General features: G+C 34.9%; 1 protein-coding gene across 8 annotated transcripts in view; it reads left to right on the forward strand.

The window, feature by feature from the left end:
* Positions 1-20084, forward strand: part of SHLD2 (shieldin complex subunit 2) — a 44548-nt gene extending 24464 nt beyond the window's left edge. For 5 of the 8 annotated variants that reach the window (XM_072869426.1, XM_072869428.1, XM_072869425.1 and 2 more), the window contains 8 exons: positions 608-3115; positions 4414-4521; positions 5372-5566; positions 7988-8122; positions 10962-11168; positions 12060-12294; positions 17159-17274; positions 17858-20084. In XM_072869426.1, the coding sequence (XP_072725527.1) occupies positions 1594-3115; positions 4414-4521; positions 5372-5566; positions 7988-8122; positions 10962-11168; positions 12060-12294; positions 17159-17274; positions 17858-18030 (2691 nt within the window). In that variant the 5' untranslated portion in view covers positions 608-1593 and the 3' untranslated portion in view covers positions 18031-20084. Of the gene's footprint in view, positions 1-607; positions 3116-4413; positions 4522-5371; positions 5567-7987; positions 8123-10961; positions 11169-11268; positions 11351-12059; positions 12295-17158; positions 17275-17857 lie in introns of those variants that run through there. The other 3 variants (XM_072869431.1, XM_072869432.1, XM_072869433.1) reach the window with 3 other exon arrangements.
* The last annotated feature ends 425 nt before the right edge of the window (positions 20085-20509 follow it).

A 20509-nucleotide genomic window follows, 5' to 3' on the forward strand; every position in this document is an offset into this window, starting at 1 on the left:
TGAAGTTGTTTTTACATCATGTATTGGGCAGCCTTTTATCTACAAAACTTATTTTTAACATCACTACTTTGGGGATTCAACCTCACTATCACTTTGCTTTGTCTTTCCCTTCTTGCCTGACCTATTATTTTAGTGTTGAACTGTCAATTCTGTCTTTTTGGTTATTTGTATATTACCATTTTTAATCATATAACTTAAAACTTCCACAAGTACAGGAATTGCCCTTTAAAAGTTGGATTCTCATGAGCCTAAACTTAAATGTACAACTGCAGAAGTTTGGATACTCCAATCTTTTAAGTATTACTCATTTTGCAATGAGCATAAAACTGAGTGATTTTGTAGCTACTGTGTTTTGTAGCTTCTTTGTATTATGACATATCTAATTTTAGTGGTTGTATATTGTTTTTTCCAGTTACACCTATAATATACCCGAGATCAGTGTTCCAGGATATTTATAGTTTTTCCGTGTTACTGTGAGCTTTATGAACGTGCAGATTTATTGACCCCTAGTGGCTTGTTAGGAAAATGGCTGTTAAGTGCTAAATGAAAAACGTAAATATTTTCCAATGCTGTATTTGTTTCAATGCTCTTTTTCTTCTGTTTACAGCTGGATTAGCTCCTGAATTTCATTTCTGGTGTTCTGTTTCCTACCTGTGCAGAATTGCCTGTTGCAGCAACTTCTATAACAACATTCCCAAAACATGTAGCTAGGTGTCTGCATTTTAATGAACACTTGTAGCTGTAGCTGAGTATTTTAAAATTATAATATAGTGTAAATTTATAAAACTAAAGGGTCTTTTGTTTTGTGCTGTGTAAGGTGGGCTTATTTTTAATAAGCTAGAAAAAGCTAGTAACTTCTTGGGTAGTATGATACTACATAAATGAATTAAAGCTAATTCTAAATCATCTGCTCAAGTTTCACTGACCTCTTAGTGCTTATTAAATAATTATAATTTATTAGTAATATCCTGAAACCTTCCATTTAATAAAATAATAACTTAATACAGTATTTTCATGCTAACCCAGCATCTAAAATATTGCATTTCTAGCAAACTTTTAAACTAATTTTAAATAGCTCTAGTATTTTTAATCATTTAGTTGTAATTGTCATTTTCTGGGAGGTGAAATTATCTCCTAACCGTGCTGTGAAAGTTTCTTACAGGCATTTATTTCACATGAATTAAAATGAAGTACTGAATAGTGAATTCACATTTGACTGTTTAATTAGCAATAGCAAATGAAGATAAGTCTGCTCAGTAATTAAACTTAAATTGAACTTCACTATAATTCTGCAGCTGCTACATGTTTCCAAGTATCAGAATCAGAAATTAAGCCCTACTGTAAATAACTTATTTTTCTATGCAAGTTTGACACAATAAATAACTTCCATTTTTCATTTTGTACATGTAATTTATAGGCTGTAAGTAGTAAAATGGTGGTTTTACCAGTTAAATTATGAAATACTCCTTTGATTTTAGGTATTTTTAAATTGTTAAGAAAAGGCCAAATAGAATTTTTGGCATTTACTAATATTTAGTGTTGTGTTTATCGCATAAACCGTATGTTTAAAGTAAAACTTCACAGCAATCAAAAATGTCAAAAAGACCTCAAATCCATATTTTTGTGGGAGCACCCAGTATTCCAAGCCCGCTGGAGGTGTCAGAACAAAGTAGTTCAGCACCTGCTGCTGAAAAATGGAGAGAACTCCACTGTTCATGTGATATACATAGTCTTTTTTCTGAAAAAGTCAAAGGTGCTGACCACGTAGTGTTTCAGGCAGAAAGCTCTATAGTCACAGCAGTTCCTACAAATGATGACAGCTCTCAGCAGTCTAAACAAGGGAGATTAATGGTAGCAAAAGAATATTTGACATCTCTTGTACCTGTGGCAGTAACTTGTACCAGCACACATAAAAAGACTAAAAGTTTAATTTATTCTGATTGTCAAATATCAAAAGATAGATGCACACATGTGAGTGTACATCAGCCTGCAGATCAACACCTTCCTCGAAAATTTGCAGAATCGGCTAGACAGGATAAACAATCACATGGCTGTTGTTCAGAACTCACTGAAAGAAAAGCCAGTCATTTAGAAGTTAACAGTTCTGACATTTCTGATTTGGTTGCCAGTACTAAGCAGATTAGCATACATCTAAGGTCTGTGGGACGAGGTGTTCAGTCAGATCATAGAAGTGATCACCATGAACATCTAAGTCAATATCTGGATATGTTTTTCCCCCAAAATCAAGAGTCAAAACCAAAAGGACAACCAGGTGATTGTTCAGACCTTGCAGTGTCAACTGATACTGAATTTCGTCGCATAATGACTTCAAGTCAGATGGCTGTTTTTGCACAGTATCAGAATGAGATGCAGAATATAATCATAAAACTGTCAGAAGCAGAAGCAGGCAAAAAACCTGAAGAAAGGCAATATGATCACTACCAATTTGATTCTGATGTTGGAACAAGTCTTAATGTGGCTGAAAATGAATGTAAGGAAGAGTGTGCAAGTTCCCTTGAACTTTTCAGTTCTGAGGGTGATGGGAAAAATGTTTGCTTTGAAGCTACAAAACAAGAAGAAAGCGCTCAGGAAAATACAGAGAAGCCTCAAGAACTTAGTGTTCCTGCTGAGCAATTTGTAAATGAAATCCATATTGAACCATTGAGCTCAGGAATATTGTGCTCTCAAGTAGACAGTTCGTATAAGAACTCTTCCAAAAGACCCCGCAAGTGTGAAGATTCCTTTCATATTTTTCACTCGGTCTTTAAAAGACAGCTGAAATCAAAGAGAGCTAAACTGAATTCTTCTCCAGCTGGTCCTGGGATGAGAGTGGATCAAGAGAGGATGACAGAGTTCAAGAAACTTCAAAAGAAACTATCACCACTTAAGAATTGCTGCTGCAAAAATCAAAAATACAATGTTTTAGTCACAATAGTACATCCTTGTCATATCAAAGAAATACAGGTGAAGACTAGACCAAAAACTTCATGTAAAGTTCCTGTAGCAACAATTGTAGTTACTGACCAGTCAGAAATTGAGAGAAAGGTGGTGCTGTGGCGTGGTGCTGCATTTTGGTCACTCACTGTGTTTCCTGGGGATATTGTGCTGCTTACAGGTGAGAATTCCTTTATTTGCCTTTAAAATGTGAATCTTTAAAATGCCTGTTTAAAGTAGAACAATATGTAACCAGTAATTGGAACTATGGCTAAGCATGTGTAAGTATCTTTCTTACATCACTTACATCGCTCAACATCAGTCGTCCTGCCAGTGGAACATTGACTGTCCCAAGAAGTTTGCCCATCTCTTATGTATAGTCTTTGGTCTGAGGCACAGCAGTGCATTGATGCTACAGCAGTGCCATAGATTAGTCAGGTGTATTCTGTAAACTGTCTGTGTTTTAAAACAGTTGTTCCTGAAAGGTAAAAGTGCTGCTACAAACCAGATGTACTAGTTATTTGATTTATAGACTTTTTTGTAATTATCTGCTCTTGGACCAGCAGATGGACTGGAAAATTGTGATGTTATGTTCAGTCTCAGGATGAGAAGTACTTTTCTTCCTGGGAAGGACTTTGTAGCTTAGCACTAGCATCTTGAGATGGATCGTATTGTGAATTAGTAACTGACATAGACTGCAGAAATATAAAATGCTGTTTGCAATTCACCTTCTCCATAACATGTCAGCTAATAAAGAAGATTCTTCCTGATAAATCCTTTGTACTCTTTAATACCTAATAGGAGCAAAACCCTCCCTCTTTAATAAAGAGAACACATCTTGTGTAAGAGAATGCAGTATTATAAAAATGATATTGCACCTAATTTAGGGCTGGAGTTGATGAGAACTTGATAGTGATTTGGCCATTTAGGTTTTGCAATGTGCAAAAACCTACACAATATAAAATGGATTGAATACTTCTGCAGGTTAAGATGCCCACTTCTCTTTAAGAGTGAAGTGCTTATAGGTAGGTGCAAAGGTAGATATTTTAAAGATATTGGAGATAAGCTGAGCTTTTTCTTTTCTTAGACATTCTTATCTCAAAATAAATCAGAAGTGTTTCTGGGTAAGCCTAGTACTTTACTACTCATTCTGAAATGTTGCACAATAATAATTTACCCAATACAGTCACCCACTTCACTTATACATATGCTATGAGACTATTGAATATTCACACTCATGTGCTATGAGACTATTGAATATTTTATATGAATTGAAGAATTACATCAAACTATTGAGAAAATTTGATTAACTCATTGTAAATGATGTTGGTAGATGAAAAAAAGATCACTTTGTTTCCAAGTGATCTCTTTCAAACTGTCTTTCACGCTTATATGTATGATGGTTCTATAGTCAAGAAAAGTATGATACACTTCAATATTGTTGATACATGAGTTGATGAGGTTGGTTTTTTCTTGCAGATATAATGATGTATGAGAATCTTTGGTGTGGAGAAATCATGCTGCAATCTACATTTACCAGTCAGTTACTGAATCTGGGGAACTGCTCAGCTCTCAATCCAGAAGAATGTAAGATTGTTGTGCCAAAGTTTCCACAAAAATCACAGAAAAATAGCTATTTAAAGTACTCGATTTTGTTGGCAATGCTTCATACACAGGATAAAATGGAAATGTGAGCAACTGAGATGTATAAAACACTAGAGGAAAGTATGACAGGAACACCTGTGGACAAGATGTGGGCATGATGACATCAGATAGTTACGTGGAGTTTATGGTAAAGTTGGGTGGTTACCATTCAAAACTCTGAAAAACTGAATTATTTGAGCTTAGTGTAAGAAACAGCAATTATTCCAGGACTCAACCATAAGATGTCTAAGATTTCATGAGGATTAAATTTTTTGCAAAAATTTTAGAGGCTTAAAGAGTAAGTAGATACATTCAGGGAAAGTAATTCATTGCAGGCTATTAAGCACAAAGTCTTTAAAGATACCTGAGCCATGGAGGGTTGGAGACTAAGGGGAAAGTACAGTGGAAGTATCACCATGAGCTTGCATTGTTCTTACTGTCTTCCTCATGTCCATTATTGCCAGCTATTTAAGGCAGGTTCTGGGGTAAATTATCAAGAAAGGCTATTCTTCTTACCAAGCTATGATACAAGATTTCTTTCCTATTCTTGGTGTAATTTAAAATATTGTACTTAGCTTAACTTTGGGATGTTATCAAGAGGAGGCAAGTGAAGTAGAGGAGGCAGATGAAGTACAGTTTAATTTTGGATCGAGTGTTACACATCTCAAGAATTAGAATTACTGTGAAACGGTTTTGGTTTTGTCAGTGTAAATATGTACCAACTGATAAAATTTATTCTTTTAAGCTTAAAAAAAAAAAAGGGTGTCCCTCTAACTTTGTGTTTTCATATAAGTTTATCCTATAGTGGATGGTGGTGTTCTCCATGGTTTATTGGCATACATATCATCAGAATTTCCACACTTCAGAGATATTCCACAAAGACAAGTTCAGAGACTGGATAGTGTTCAGTATATGCAGCTAGACCAGCTCCAGCCAAATACATTGGTTCACTCAGTCTTGAAGATTATCAACATTGCCATATTAACAGGTAAGTTCAGGCACTAGACTTCAACTTCCAGAACTTCAACAACAGGTGAAACTTAAATAGTAATTTTGCAAGGCAATTCTGGTTGTTTCCCTTTCCATACACTGCTGTTTGACATAGGAATCGCAAGTAAAACCTTTGTAATGATGCACTCATGGGGGGCATAGCATTTAGAGAAATGGAGTTAGAGACAGCAAGGAAATGATTAATGTAGTCAGCTGCTGAAAGGAGGTTACTGCACCCTAGTGCCGATCAATAGCATACACATCTGTGGGAGAAGCATGCAGGCAGTGGGCACTGATAATCAGTGTTTCTACTTACTGAGGGATTCGTGTGTTTTCACTAAGGAATGAGCACTCGCCACAGACTGCAGTTACTAATGTATTGACTTGTCAGTGAGATGGCTTGAGCATCTCCACAGCTCCAAATAGTGTGGCACCTGATCTTCCATAAGATGGAGGATTGAGGAGAGATACAGGTACGAAGTATAGTGTTGGGAGGTGGAATGGCAGCAGGAATATCTTGGGTATGAGGAATGTGAGCTCGAAATCCTTTTCAGGGAAGATAGGTGTGTATAGCAGGAGTGCTGAAAAGAGGGAAATACTGCAGTTATGGTGGAGGAACATAAATAGGTTTTTTTAACGGCTCTTGAAATTAGAGAGCTACATTCTTGCTGTAGACCACTGCTTGAGAAAGGGGGCTGGTTTATGAAAATGTCATGTGGGACAGTCAAGCTTTACTAATTCAAAGCTCACCTGCCAACTACCTTCCATGTAAGCATCCTGTCATTAAAGGAAAATTTTATTGCACTATAAATCATGTGTTCTTCAGAATGAAATAAGCTATTGATTATTTTAATCTACTGGTTTAGGATTTGCTTGCCTTTCTTACTTTATAATGGAACTGTGTTGCTCTTTTCTAATGTTTTATTGGGAACATTTCTTGTTTCTTTCTTTCTATTTTTTCCTACTTAGAATAGATTTTTAAAGCTAAGCATTCCTGGTTTCTTAAATATGTGTAATATTTCTTCACAATAATCCTTAATTGTGTGCCTTTTTGTACAAGTTCTTTTTGATTTTCAACACTGGAAAATGCACAGTGTGAAACTACTAAGATGCCTTACTGTGATACTCCTGTTTCTCGGCATAGGCACAACAGAGAACAACCTCATTAATAGAATTTGTTTTGGAAATCTGAGTTACCTGTATATTTTTATTGTAAAGACTCTTCTTCCCCAAAGAATCATAGTCAACAGTCTATGTACTGATTTTTTGAGTTTATTCTTCTGTCACACATTCCTTTTCTTCTAATAGTGAATACAGTTATTTCAGGATTCCTTTTGTTGAAGCAATTTTCCATGTTAAAACTGATAATTTGTTTCCATTTCTTCATAATCGGGCCTTACAGCTGCTTCCTCACATCTTCTCCACCTTCTGAAATTAACAAAACCAAATTATCTTGGGGCATTCTCAGTATTTTGTGCAGTGTCTTGCCATGTTTTTTTAACATGCTTTGGGCAGTTAAAGACCACTGTTCCCACCTGGAAAAGAAGTCTTCCTCTCTTTTCCCTGCATAACTGTTCTGATTATCTTTTCTTTACAGTACCACTGTTTCTCAGTGCTTGATTTCAAGCTTTGCACATAAATTTGATCATATTGCACTATCATTTTGTATTAGTGCTTGTATTAGAAAGATTCAAATTTTTACCAACACTGTCAATATCATGTTTATTCCTTATAAATAGAAAATTTTGAAGATAGAAATCTTCATAATTTATTATTGTACATAAATCTCAGAACTGTTAATATTTAAAGCAAGAGTTATTGTTCAAAAATTATTTGTTTATGAAAAATATTGTAGTTTTAGTGTGGAACTGAAACTTACAGACAGTATCCTGGGTTACGAGTGCTGTAGCGATCTTAACTGTTTCAATTTATATGTACTGTTACTAATCCTCTTAGTGTGCTTGTACATGGCTATAGTTTTCTTTTATGTGAAAACTTCTAGAGAAATGTTTCTTTCAGTGTATTCCACAGAAGTTACAGTAACTTTAACTGCCAGTTATGACAGTCTGTTGCTGAGAGATTGAGTACAATTTCTTTCCATTTATACCAGTTGGGATGAGTGGGAGCTGAAAGATGCTCAGATACCTGCTGTTTCAAAGGGAGGTGTCCAGTTGCTGAGTATTTAGGTGGATAAAGGTAAATTAATATACTTTATGCATTCCTTCAAACTAGATTCATGTTGCTGAAGAAATCAGATTGCTTTCATTCTGTCCTGAAGAAATTGTAGGTATATTCTTGTTTGCTTATAATTGTACCATTAAATACAATAGCAGCATGATTTCATCTTAATATTGAGGCATGTGGTTTTGTGTGTTTATATGCTTTTTACTGTAGAAGTCATAATTTCAAACTCTTTCAGAAGCTGTGTATAGCTACAGAGGTGGCAACCAAAGAAAAATTATTCTAACAGTAGAACAGAACAGAGATCAACACTATAGGATGGTGCTGTGGGGAGCAGGGGCTGCCTGGTGTCCTCAACTTCAAAGGAAAAAAGGTAAAGTCCTTGTACCTATAGGTAGCTGTAAAAGGATTTTTGTGATGCTATTAATATCTTTAAAATGCTCAGCTGGTAACATTTTCCCATTCAACCTTTAAATACTCCCCTTGGAAGGGCAACATATTTGATACCAATTTCAACATGTCTCCCAGAATTTGAATGCACGCACTTTAGAAGACTGAGAAAGCATGAGTATTTAGAAACTTGAATCTAGACACAAGATGCACTTGTGCCTAGTTATGTAACTATTAAAAAAAAATAACTTGAGTGTTGAATGTTAACTATGTTATCAGTCTTGCTGAGTCTTCCTTGTTGTTGTCTGGTTTAGCATTAATTGCTGTTTTCTTTTCTACTTCTGATTTTCATTCTCTGCTTTCCACCTTACTACAGTGTCAGGCTTTATATCCTAATGAATGGTCTTGCTATCAAGTCTAGCCGTAACTGACTAAAAACATCTCTTGAAAGATTTACATAGCCTGTGTTTTAGCAGTGACTACTACCGGATTTTGTTTTATTCCTGGCTTTGTTCTTTTAAAATAAGTGAAACTAGGTTTTTTTAAAATTGATAACTTAAGAGTTTGTATTTCTGATCAATGGATCAGAATTTACTTAGGAAGTAAATGCCGTATTACTTGAAGTGCTGAATATGTCTGCCTAAAAAGCCAGTTTTCGTGTAGCACAAAATAAAACCCAGAAAGGTTAAACAACCTCATAGCGAATCTTTGCCTATTAAATGCAGACACTCTGAATTCTGCCAGTTCTGCTTCGATTTATAAGTAATCTCCACTCCTAGAAATCACTTAACTGCAAGACCTACCTCTTAAACTACTTGGTCCAATTTAAGTATTAACCAATTAACTTTACTACATAATACCTACATGGCTCTTATTTTTGTGCATACTTCAGTGTGAGCAGGTCTATGCTGTTCATTAGATGCTTAGAAATTTTATAGAATTTAGTATGCTGGAATATTACACTTTTCAAAATAGAGAATTTTAAAAATTTTTGTAGCTGCAAAAGAAGATCCCAAAGGTAATTTCTAAGACAATAATATATCATTCTCTGATACTTAAAGCAAAAAAGTATAAGATGTAGATCTCTGTAGTATTAAGTGTTTAATTTGATGTAAAGCTTGTGTCTTATTCTCCAGCTAGTGTTCTGTGCGCCTAGAAGCTGGCATTTTAATGATTAAAGGCTTATCTGAAATTCAAGAAAAAAGTTATTTCTCAACTGTTCAATTACTTAAACACAGACAAGCCATGAACATTTGATCCCAGCAAGATAGCCAAAAAGATAAATTCACACGATACTAAAGCATACACAAGAGCTAAATAGTGTGAGTGGGTTACAGGAAGAGCACAATGTCCATCCTTGCTAGGAGTCATAGATCAACTGTGGTATGTGTTTACTGGTTGTACTAGCAGATTAGAAACCTCATAGTCTTGTAGAGGAAGGTATGGAGACTTGTAATTTTTAAACTCTCTACATACTTAAAATAAAGTGCATAAGACTATACAGTTCTAGAGCATCTAAAAATTATTGCCAGTAAAAGCTAAATTTATTATTCATCTCTTGTTAAAAATCAGTCCAAGCTTGAGTCCAAGCTTTAGATTACAAAAAAAGAAAGATTGATTTAATTAAATACATTTCTGTAAACTTGATTACTTGTAGTTTACTCATGTTTTGTGATCAGTTTTCTAATCAACAGGGGAATGTTGAAGATCTGAATAATAGATTAAATTCAGGTATCAACCAAATCTTGTACCCTAGTTAGACTATGTCCTCCACTTCCATATAGCCCCTCTTGACAAGTACCAATTTGTTTCCTTTAGATTTTCCCTCAGTGTTGCTCTAGTGTTACTGCCTGAATCTTGCTTTGGACTGGAGCATACTCAGTTTGGGGGGGGTGCAAGATCTCTACTCATATATGAGGTGCATGAAACAAGACTGATGCTCAGAGAAGTTCTTTTGGAGTATTTTACTGTAAACATTGTGTCCGACAGCAGATTTTTTAGGAGCTTGCAATTTTAGCAAGGTACCACCAAAAATCAGACTAATCTAAAATATGAAAATACTAAAACATGCTAATAAAATGCTTATACAGACACTTGAATACATTTTTTTAAAAAATCTGTATTTTTCTAACTTTATTTCCAAAAATTATTATTTTGGCTGCAACTTTCAGCTTGAGCTGAAAGTATTTTTCTAACCTTATTTCCAAAAATTATTTTGGCTGCAACTTTCAGCTTGAGCAAACATGGGAAAAAATAACAGCCTAAATGGTTATCAGACTTGATTAGTAGGTAAATACTGGATTCTTATTAAAAAGTGAAGGACAACCCAAAATATATTACTCTTCTGTAATCTCAATTTTTTAAAGTATTTTTCTTTATTACAGAGTCAATTGGAAGATGGAAGATGAATTAATATTTTTAAATCAGAGCATTATGGAGATAGAAGATTTAAAAATATATATTAAAGATGGAAATTTATTAATAACATGAAGATTATTTTTCTTCTAGACTGCCAACTTTTCCTTATTAGAGCTAACAAGAAATTTCAGAACTAGTTTCTTTTTCAAAAAGTTTAGTTGACTTGAAAGCTGAATTCAGTACAAGTGAAATGAAAGCATCATTCTGTTATGGGAGCACTCATGCAAAGTTTATAGGGAAAGGAAAAACCCTACATGTCATCAGGCTTGAAATAAAGTTGCCAGAGCTGACCATATGAGAATGTCTTGCTGATTTGTTTCTCAATCTTGTAAGTGACCTTGGCTTTCTATAAATTATCCAAGGTATAGAAAGTAAACTCTTGTGTTTGCTTTTTTGTTCTGTAGATCACATATGGGACTTTAAATACCTTTTGGTTCAACATAGTTCTGTCTCAGGTGACTTTGAACTGCATACAACTCCGTGGTCATCTTATGAGTGCTTGTTTGATGATGACAAAAGGGCAATTGAATTTAAAGAAAAGTTTCAGAAAAGCAAAACATCTGTCATGCAAATGACAACGCTCTCAGCACATCTGGAGGAAAAATACTCAGGTAAAGTTGTTATCTGTAGGTCTGTAATGTCTGTTGTGCAGTGCATAACTAAGCAAAATAGATGGTCTGTTGATCAAGTAAAATGCCTTTTTTTTTTAAGTTAGTGCAGTTCTGGGAGTCTGATTTTATTCTGGAGGCTGTGGCTCAGTACCCAGCCAAACTGTGAATGCAGCCTTCATTCAGTGAGCCCAGAGGTAAGATAGGTGTTGTATGTGGTACCATATAAAGATAGCTTTGGAACATAGGGAGAAATGCTGCCTTTTGTTGTGCATGCCAAATCAGTCTAGTAATGATGTGATAGTCACTGAAAGTTTGTCGAATAGTATTTCTCCAAAACTGGAATTCTCTAAACCAAGAGTAAAATAGCTACTGCTATTGAAAACTTCTTACAAAACAAAGAATACATTTTACACAGTCACCTCCTCCCAGATAAACCTAGAAGATTGCTAAGGTTGGTGTTAAACATTAAGAACTAACTAAATAAAGTTGGTATTGCAGCATTTAACTCTAGTTTATGTATAAATAGTGGAAAGCTAAGTTGTTAAAGCTATGCTTTTCAGTGTCTTTGAATTAGCACAGAAGAAAAGCAATTGGAAATTATTTGCACAATTCTAATCTCTTGATCCCTTAACCAGGCTCTTCTATACTGGCATCTACCACAATAGTACCTAAAAATGTAGTACTTATACAATTTTTAGATAATATTTAACCACAGTGATTTTTCACTGCATAAATAATCTCTAAAAATATGAGCATGTGCTACTAAAGGAAAAAAATTCATAGAGTTTTAGTGATAATTATTTTGGTTTTGAATCACCTGTAACCCTTGCTTTTGCTTTCAGTTATGAATAAAACTGAATGCAGATTTGATTGAAATTGTTGTTTTTGTAGGAGTCGTTCAAGTGAAAGCCCATATCTTAGAACTGAAGTTTACCATTTCAACTGGTCAGTACAAGCAACTCATCTTCTGTGCTGACACTTCACTGGAGTGTATTTTGGCTTCTCTGCCTATGATTACATATTCAGGTTGTGCTAAATGTGGTTTGGAACTACAGGCAGATGAGAACATGATCTACAAGCAATGTATTAGATGTTTGCCATACAACAAAGTAAAAACATTCTACAGGTAAACAAAATTAAAATAATGTGTACTATTAGGGAAGTAAACTACAACTTTCTCCATTTTAAGTTCCCTCATATATAAATTTCTGTATTTAAGGTGTGGTTAGCAATTCCTGTTTTTCTAATGAATTTTCAAGGAGCTGTTCTTGAATTGCTGTATTATATTGCCAGTATTTATAGGTGATATTCTTTGTTTAAATCTAATTTTTTAATTTCTTTGAATACTATGTCATGCAGTAATGAGGTTTACCCAGTATGGTGTCAGTAAGCTAAGATGGAGCAGAAGCTTGAGGAACAAAGGAAAAATTCCTTGGGCATCTTGTTTCAGCCAAAGTTTGAAATTGTGTGAATCCACACCCATATTTTTAAACCGATTAATCAATTTTATCCTTGCAGAAATAATATTAACAAATGTTTTCAATAAACATTCTCATAGGGAGCAGAGATACTAAATTATCAGCAGATGGCACTGTGAGACAAGATGCATATGCATATTTACTTAGAGAAAATAAACTAAACAGATCCAGTTGATGTAGGAACAATATTATTAACTAATTGTTCAATTCTTAGATTTATCTTAGGCTTTTGAAATGTAAGTATCATAGCGACTTGAAAGACATAGGTAGAGAAGGTTAATTGAGACAATCATAGATGTAAGATAGATTCTAGAATATGTAAATTTTCTACCAAAATTCTTTCTAAAATTATTCCTAAACTATTTCATGGTGAGTTTAATGAATCATTGCATACTCAATAGTTTCTCACTTGGCTTTGATTTAAATACTAGAATCCCATTTTTCTAACCAAGGTAGTGACTTAGTCTTTTTCCTCTGAGCAAAATAGTCTTGCATCTTCAAGTTTATATGCTATTTTTTTTCCTATGAGGGAGGATTAAGTGCAAAGAATTTTTTCTTAACTGAAAAGGTTCCCCCTTTCTGTCATAAGATTATGACCTCTTATGTGGTCCTGAAGGACCTCAATTTACTCTCTCGCACAAAAGGTGATAGAAAAATGATAAAGATTTCCAATGTTTTTATTCTCAGCGTGTGAACACATCTTGATGTGGAACTTAAATGCACAACTTTTTCAAAGAAAAGTCTGTAATTTTTGCACTGAAAATTTGCTCTGACTTAGTTTAGTAAGAATGCATCTCCTTGGTAGTATTTCCAGATTCTATATTGTAGGGTAACTTAGTACATTTACATCTTAACAGGAGAAAAATCTGTCTCTTGCTAAAGGAATATCTTGTTAAAATAATATTAACTTACTAACTAAATATTCTGTCCTAGCATTATTGTGCTACTCAACAGCTTGTTATGTCAATGGTTAGTGTTAGCCTTGTTTATAAAATTTGCATGCACAACTAGTAGAAAATGACATTTTTTTTCCTGTAGTTTGCTAATTCATGTCCCCTTATCTCAGATTGCTTTTAATCCCTCAATGTAAGGAGGTAGTAAGTTCAGTATGCTCTCTTTCTAGCAATGCAATAGCTACCAACATCTCCTTGGGAGTAAAATCTGCATATTGTTTTCTACTTAGTATGAGTAAATGTAATAATACTAAACACTGCAGACTTAAAACGTAGGATTAGTCTGTAATTTGATTTGCTTCTTTGATTCAGGGAATGTAGTAATTTATTAACCTAACATAGAAATTTTTTTAATTTTAAGAGTGTGAATATTTAAGATATGAAATAGACACTATGATACGAAATATGACACTATGATATTATGACGGGATCTTGGTATTTAAGAGACTTACATAGCCTTAAAATGTTTCAATACTGTAGGTCAGTGAATTCATCCCCTATCATCTTTTTCCTTTGAAATGTAGGAGCCCAGTTTCGTTAATCTGCTGTGATTGCAGTGAAGCTCATCTTTTCCTTCAGATGCTGAAGAAACAAGCTTAAGATAGATGCATGTGTATGAGCTTAGATAGCTTTTTTTTCTGTTAGATACCCAAACACTGAACACTTTAACAGTAGCAGTAACAATGAGGCAGAAGATCCTAGAAATTTAAACTTTACATAAGTGCTGTCATATAATGTGTGTAAATATGTCCATATTCTTTTTGAGCTAGGACAATATGAATATCAAGCTAGAAGAAATCATGACAACTAAGACAAGGAAAAATATTTTGTATTTCAGAGCTCACCTCCTAGATTTCAGATATCCAAGGACCACAGACAGGTCCTTGTTTCTTATATCTGTTTTTGCCCAAACTTTCACCTTCCTAGCATCTTTTCCCTGGAATTTGGTATGATGGTAGTGTTCCCTTCAGATAATTCATTTTTCAGTCTATACCAATGAGTGCTTGTCACTTAAAGAGGAACATTTTAACAGTAGCGGTAATGAGATAAGAGATTCCTAGATACTCAACAGGGATTTAATCTAACCCTTCTGTACTAGCAGAAAAGCCCATTTCACTGGCATGCATCACCAGCTTTGTATACAGGTGCTAAAGACTATTTACTCAGTAGCCTCTAAGGAATATTTTAGTAGAACTATGTATGTTTTAGTGAAATTTAGTTATATCCTTAAATATGTTTCTAACTTTTAAAATTATTTAAATTCACCATATTAAAAACAGTGGTATTTAAGAAGAAATGTAATCACAAAATTGGATTTTTCTGTGGTGCTAGTGAAAGAAAATTAACAGTGCTAGGCTCTGTTTTGAAGGCTGTGTTGAATTTTCTTTCTTACCATGACAGTTCACTCTTGTTGAAGTAAATGAGATTATCTGAAAGGAGACTTAGATGACCTTGAGAACAGAGTATGAACTGAGAAACAGGTAGTCAGCGTATAATAACCAGGAATGAAGCAAAATTAATCTTTCCTAATGCATCACTTGGTTTGCGAGTTACACCTGTAAACCATATTTGCCTATGTTTTTTGAAAGCTTTAAATTTTTCAACATATCTTAGTACATTTCTCTGCAAACATATTTAAGTTAATTATACTGTTTCCAAAATATTAATTTAGTATTTCTGGAAGTCATAATAATTTTCACGTACTTCAGCATAAATTGTCTAAACCAAAATACATTTAGTCAGAGATAAAATAGCAATTGCCCACAATTATTTGGGAAGCTGAGCATATAAGTGTACTATCGTTAAGCTTTCTCTCATGAAGGGAGCCAGCAGTCTTTAATGACTGCAAATAGTCTGGGCCTTGGTTTCTGTCTAAATCAACAGATTTGAAATGATCCCACAGATAATCAGACATGGAGTTCTCTTATCTCTTTTGATCACTTCACTTGAGAATATGAAATTTAGCAGCAGCTTTTAGATTAACAGATGGCAAGTCAAATGATTTGCCTACTGGGAAAGTGGCATATTTGCAGTCATTTGCCTTCATGCCTCACAGGCATTCAAATTAGTGCTGTTAGGTATATTCTGCATCATGTTAATCTATTAATAACATTCCAGTTGTCAATACACTGAAGTACTGGCTGACGATCCTATTTGACAGTGTAGCTCTGCTAGTCTCTTGAAGTGGCTGCCCTTCTTTCACTCCTGCCGTCTCTGCAGTGAGCACATCTTATCCTGTTGGGGGCATCTCCCATTGAAAAGTTCTGCGCTGAAGATGATTGTGCCTTATTTTATTACTTTATTTAACATATACTGTTTTGGTACTGTTCCAATATTGCTATAACCGGGACTTACATTATTGTGATATGTCCTGATGTTTACTATTTTAGTTTCTTCAGTGGGATGATCAGGATAAGAGCATTGCATCCTGCTTTGATCAGAGCAGTGCAGATTTTCTAAAAAGTGTCAGGATTGTGATGGTGTAGATGTTGCAGGTCAAACTGTAAATAGTCTCAGGGCAGTCAAAGAGCATATGTTGGGTAGAAGCTGTGTCAGCTGTATAAACAATTAGGCTTAGTAAAATCACTCAGAAGCTTGAAAGCAAACAAACTACCTGTTGAACATTGCTATAGAGGACTGCTAAGGTCTCATCATCTCACAGAAGCATAGCAAAAACCAATAGCTTATTTGGGGGAACAATAAAAAAGCTATGGCATCAATAATGACAGGTTGGAAAGAAGACAAACACTTGAAATACAGGGAATAGCTGTACTAAAAAAAAGATAACTTCTTACCAGTTGCTTGTCATCCAATATCACTCTTGAATCATGTGAAATAGCAATATTTGGAAAGACCAGTGCTTGTGGGACAGCAGTCCCTAACCAGGTTCATTTCAGACCTAATAGAAATAATATTGACCATATCCTATGTAGAAAATGGTTTCCAGGAAGAGGAGGGCTTTTTACTTGTTTGGTATGTGAAACCATTTTGTATTTGTCATAGTACAAGAGATACTATCTTGGTATTACGTAGTGGCTATGAAGTGGTGTATTAAGACAGACAATATTAGGTGATGTTGATACAGATGATACAATTCCAACTGATACACCTAAGCTTGCTCCCTACTTTGCATTTCAAATCTTTATGTATCCCTTGTCTATTTGTAGGTACAAATACTTATATATTAATATTTATACTTTATTTATATAAAGTTCAAAGCCATAAATGACATAACACTAATTTCATAACAGTGCAGTTCTCATCGTCTTCCAGGAAAAGACCACTGCTAAAGCATTGTTTTCTGCAGTTGTCTGAAAGTAAGGCTTACTTGATAGCTCTAGAAGTTATTTTAACATTGAGTAGTAAATTCAGTGTATGTATCTGAAACTCATTCCAACTCTACAGATTTGACAGAGATGAGTGCATAGAGATTTTCTAGTTTTTCTAGTTCTTGGTGTTATGTTGGAAGGTAATATTACATTGTATTACTTCAGAAATTTTGCTTCAATCAAAAAAAGATAGCAGCTAACTTTCAAGAGTCTCTTGTTTTCTGATCTAGACCTGCTTTGATGACAGTAGAAGATGGAGGATATGAAATTTATGTTCATGTGGTGTCTGAGTTGATGGAAAAAATCTTCCTCAATATTCCTGCAGACTGGCTGAACAGATTAGTAGGTACTGTTTCATGAATTACTTGTGATAGAAACAGGCAGCAAAGCTCACAATGGAAGTAAAATTTTTAGTTATTGACAATTTAGTATTGGAATTAGATTGTTCTGGAAATATGATGATTGCTCATATTGTATGAGACTTACAAAAAAACCCCAACCTCAAAGCGGACACTTCAGTTGCTGTCTGACAAACTCAGAAGTTCAAAGTTGGGGTAGCAACAATAAGAGGTGAGATGGTATGAACATTTATTATACATTATTTAACTAAGTATTCATTAACTAAATGGATTCCTTATATGCAAAGTAGCATCTCTCAGCAGTTTTTAGAAATAGCTGACAATGCAGGCTTCCCTTGATACATCCTGTTTGACTTCTTGAGGGGTGTTTTACATGACTCACAGGTGTTACAGTTTAATGAGAAACAGTCTTAGCAATTATTTTTAAAAAATATTTTTAAAAGCGAATTTTCTATTCCGATGTTGAGCTACATTTCCAGTAATTCAGTGTAGCTTTCATGGAGGTGGAACTTGCATGTTAGGTGCTGTTATGAAAATAAAGAGTAAATTGCATTGTTATGTCTTTTGCAGTGCCCTCTTCAGATATAACCTACAGCACAATCGTAGCAGATCTGTGTCATTTGCTGCTAGCAGATACGGAAGCATCCTATTTGTTGGAAATTAGGAGCAATTTTGTGCTAGATGAAAACAGCTATCCTTTGCAAAAGGATTTCCATCTGCTAAATTTTCATCCTCATCTTTGAAGCATTGACCTCTGCAATAACTAAGTAACAGAGACCACAGGAACACACAGATGGCGAACAGAAGAAAAATTAATTAGCTCAAGGAAGCAAATATTTTTAAAAATACAAGAAAGGATTTTGTTTTTAACTTATACAAAAAAAAAAACCCAAAGGGACTGGTATGGAATATCTGCCAATAGTATATACTGCTGCTGTAATACTGATAAATTGTCATAAAGTATATTTTTATACATATATTTTAATCTTAATAAACTCTTACTGGGTATCTGTTTTCCTCTTCTCCCCAGAAAAGTTCACTAGTATTGAGAGACTGGATTTTTCTCAGATATGGCAGATTAGAGGAAGACAGCCACAATTCAGTAATACTATTTTCGTTATAAGATTTTTGTTTGTCTTATCGTATACATTATCTGTAACTTGGTTATGTCTTTGCTTGCTTTGCTGTTGTGGTTGCTTGCTTTCTTTTAACAGCAGAATTTCTGCCATTTACCTTCAGCAATTTTGCTGCTGTTGTTTTTCTCTTGTAAAACAGAACTGTCTCACGGAATCTAGTTTTGTGCATCTAGAAGTTGTTGCACCAATTTAATTAAGAGGTTTTAAACAGTTTAAACTGGTGCATTCTTTCATGGACCCTTTAAATGATTTAATTGTTGTAGTATTTATTGTTGTAGTATTTATCCAGCATAAGCTGGCAAGTAAACTTAATCACCTTGAGCCAATTTAATCAGTTAACACTGGTCTGCAAAATTTTCTCCCAACTTGATCAGATTTAGAAATGAATTTAATTCTTTTTAAAGTCTTAGTGTGTTCTGATAGTGATTTTTATCAGTAAAAGACTGATTAAATGATGACGGCACCTGACTTCACAAAGTAACAATCTCGTAACTATTACTCTGCAAAAGCAATTAAATATATAGATGAGTATTTTTTTCTGATATAAATACTGTGAAAGTGATTAAACATGTAGATCAGTATTTTTCTCTGATATAAATATATTTCTCTGATATAAATTGTGCCTCTTACTGAGGCTGGTAGAAGCTGTAGGGTATGAATCATATTTCCTGTCTGGCTAGATCCTTGCAGATCTTCACTTGCACTGCTCTCATTTAGGAAATCGGTTTCCATGTACACTGTTTCAGCTATCCTCAGGCTTCAAACACCGAACTGTTCTCAAAACTGAATTTGATAAATCAAGTTGTCAAATGTATTATAATGCAAGTAATATGACTGTTGAACAGCTTTCATGTGCTGTTTCTTGGAAGTGACTACTTACAGTTGAATAAGCATGTTTCTTGGTGCTAGTTTGGATTCTGTTGTTGTATCTCATGTGAAACCAATTTGACTTGTGTTTTTAATGATGTTAATTAGAGCTATGTGTAAGCCATGTGTTTTCTTGTGTACCAATAAAGGGGAAGGTGGTAGTGTTTCTGATCAGTCTGGCAGCAAGAGAGAATCCTAGGGATTATTGGATGACTCTGAAGAAATGAATTCTCAGCTGAAGTTTCACAAGGTCACTTTTCTTATTTCTGTATTTAACTACTTGTGTACTGATCAATCTGGTCAGATTCTATTGATCAAACAAGTTTGTGCAACTCTCCTTCTCATAGCAAACTTAATCTTCTGGTTTAAAACCTAGCCATCTTGTGATAAAATAATTCCCCAGTATTTTTGTCTATCTTTGAAACAGTCTCTGACACTTTTGTCAGCAAGCATAGAAGAGCTGATCTTATGCTAGCAAAATCAATTTGCTGCTGTGCCAAGATACCTGAGACTAGTATAAGAAAGACAGCACAGTGACAACAAAAACTATGGTCAACACTAGCACCACTGGTGTGCAAATTGGGTGCAAATGGCAGGACAAAATCTCCAGAAGAAACCAGGTAGCCCCTTATACAAAGGAAACACTGCTGAGTCTTTGTAGAGGAATGATAATTTCCACAATGTTGAGCCTAGGGCAAGGGAGGAACCAGTCACAGAAGAGACTAATTGTAGTGTCCTCATCTGATGATCACGAATGAAAACTTACTTTTCTACTGTTAATAAATTGTGCTAAAGATAATATGGAAAATCACAGCTTTGTTGTGCTGGTTTTGGCTGGGACAGAGTTAATTTTCTTCATAGTAGCTAGTATGGGGCCATGCTTTTTGGATTTGTGCTGAAAACAGTGTTGATAATACAGGGATGTTTTCACTATTGCTGAGCAATAGAGTCACACAGAGTCAAGGCCGTTTCTGCTCCTCACCCCACCCCACCAGCGAGGACGCTGGGGGTGCACAAGAAGCTGGGAGGGGACACAGCTGGGACAGCTGACCCCAACTGCCCAAAGGGCTATTCCATACCATATGGCATCATGCTCAGCATATAAAGCTGGGGGAAGAAGAAGGAAGGGGGGGACATTTGGAGTGATGGCGATTGTCTTCCCAAGTAACTGTTAGGTGTGATGGAGCCCTGCTTTCCTGGAGATGGCTGAACACCTGCC

The sequence above is a fragment of the Ciconia boyciana genome, chromosome 8, assembly GCF_034638445.1.
Source record: "Ciconia boyciana chromosome 8, ASM3463844v1, whole genome shotgun sequence".
NCBI lineage: Eukaryota > Metazoa > Chordata > Aves > Ciconiiformes > Ciconiidae > Ciconia > Ciconia boyciana.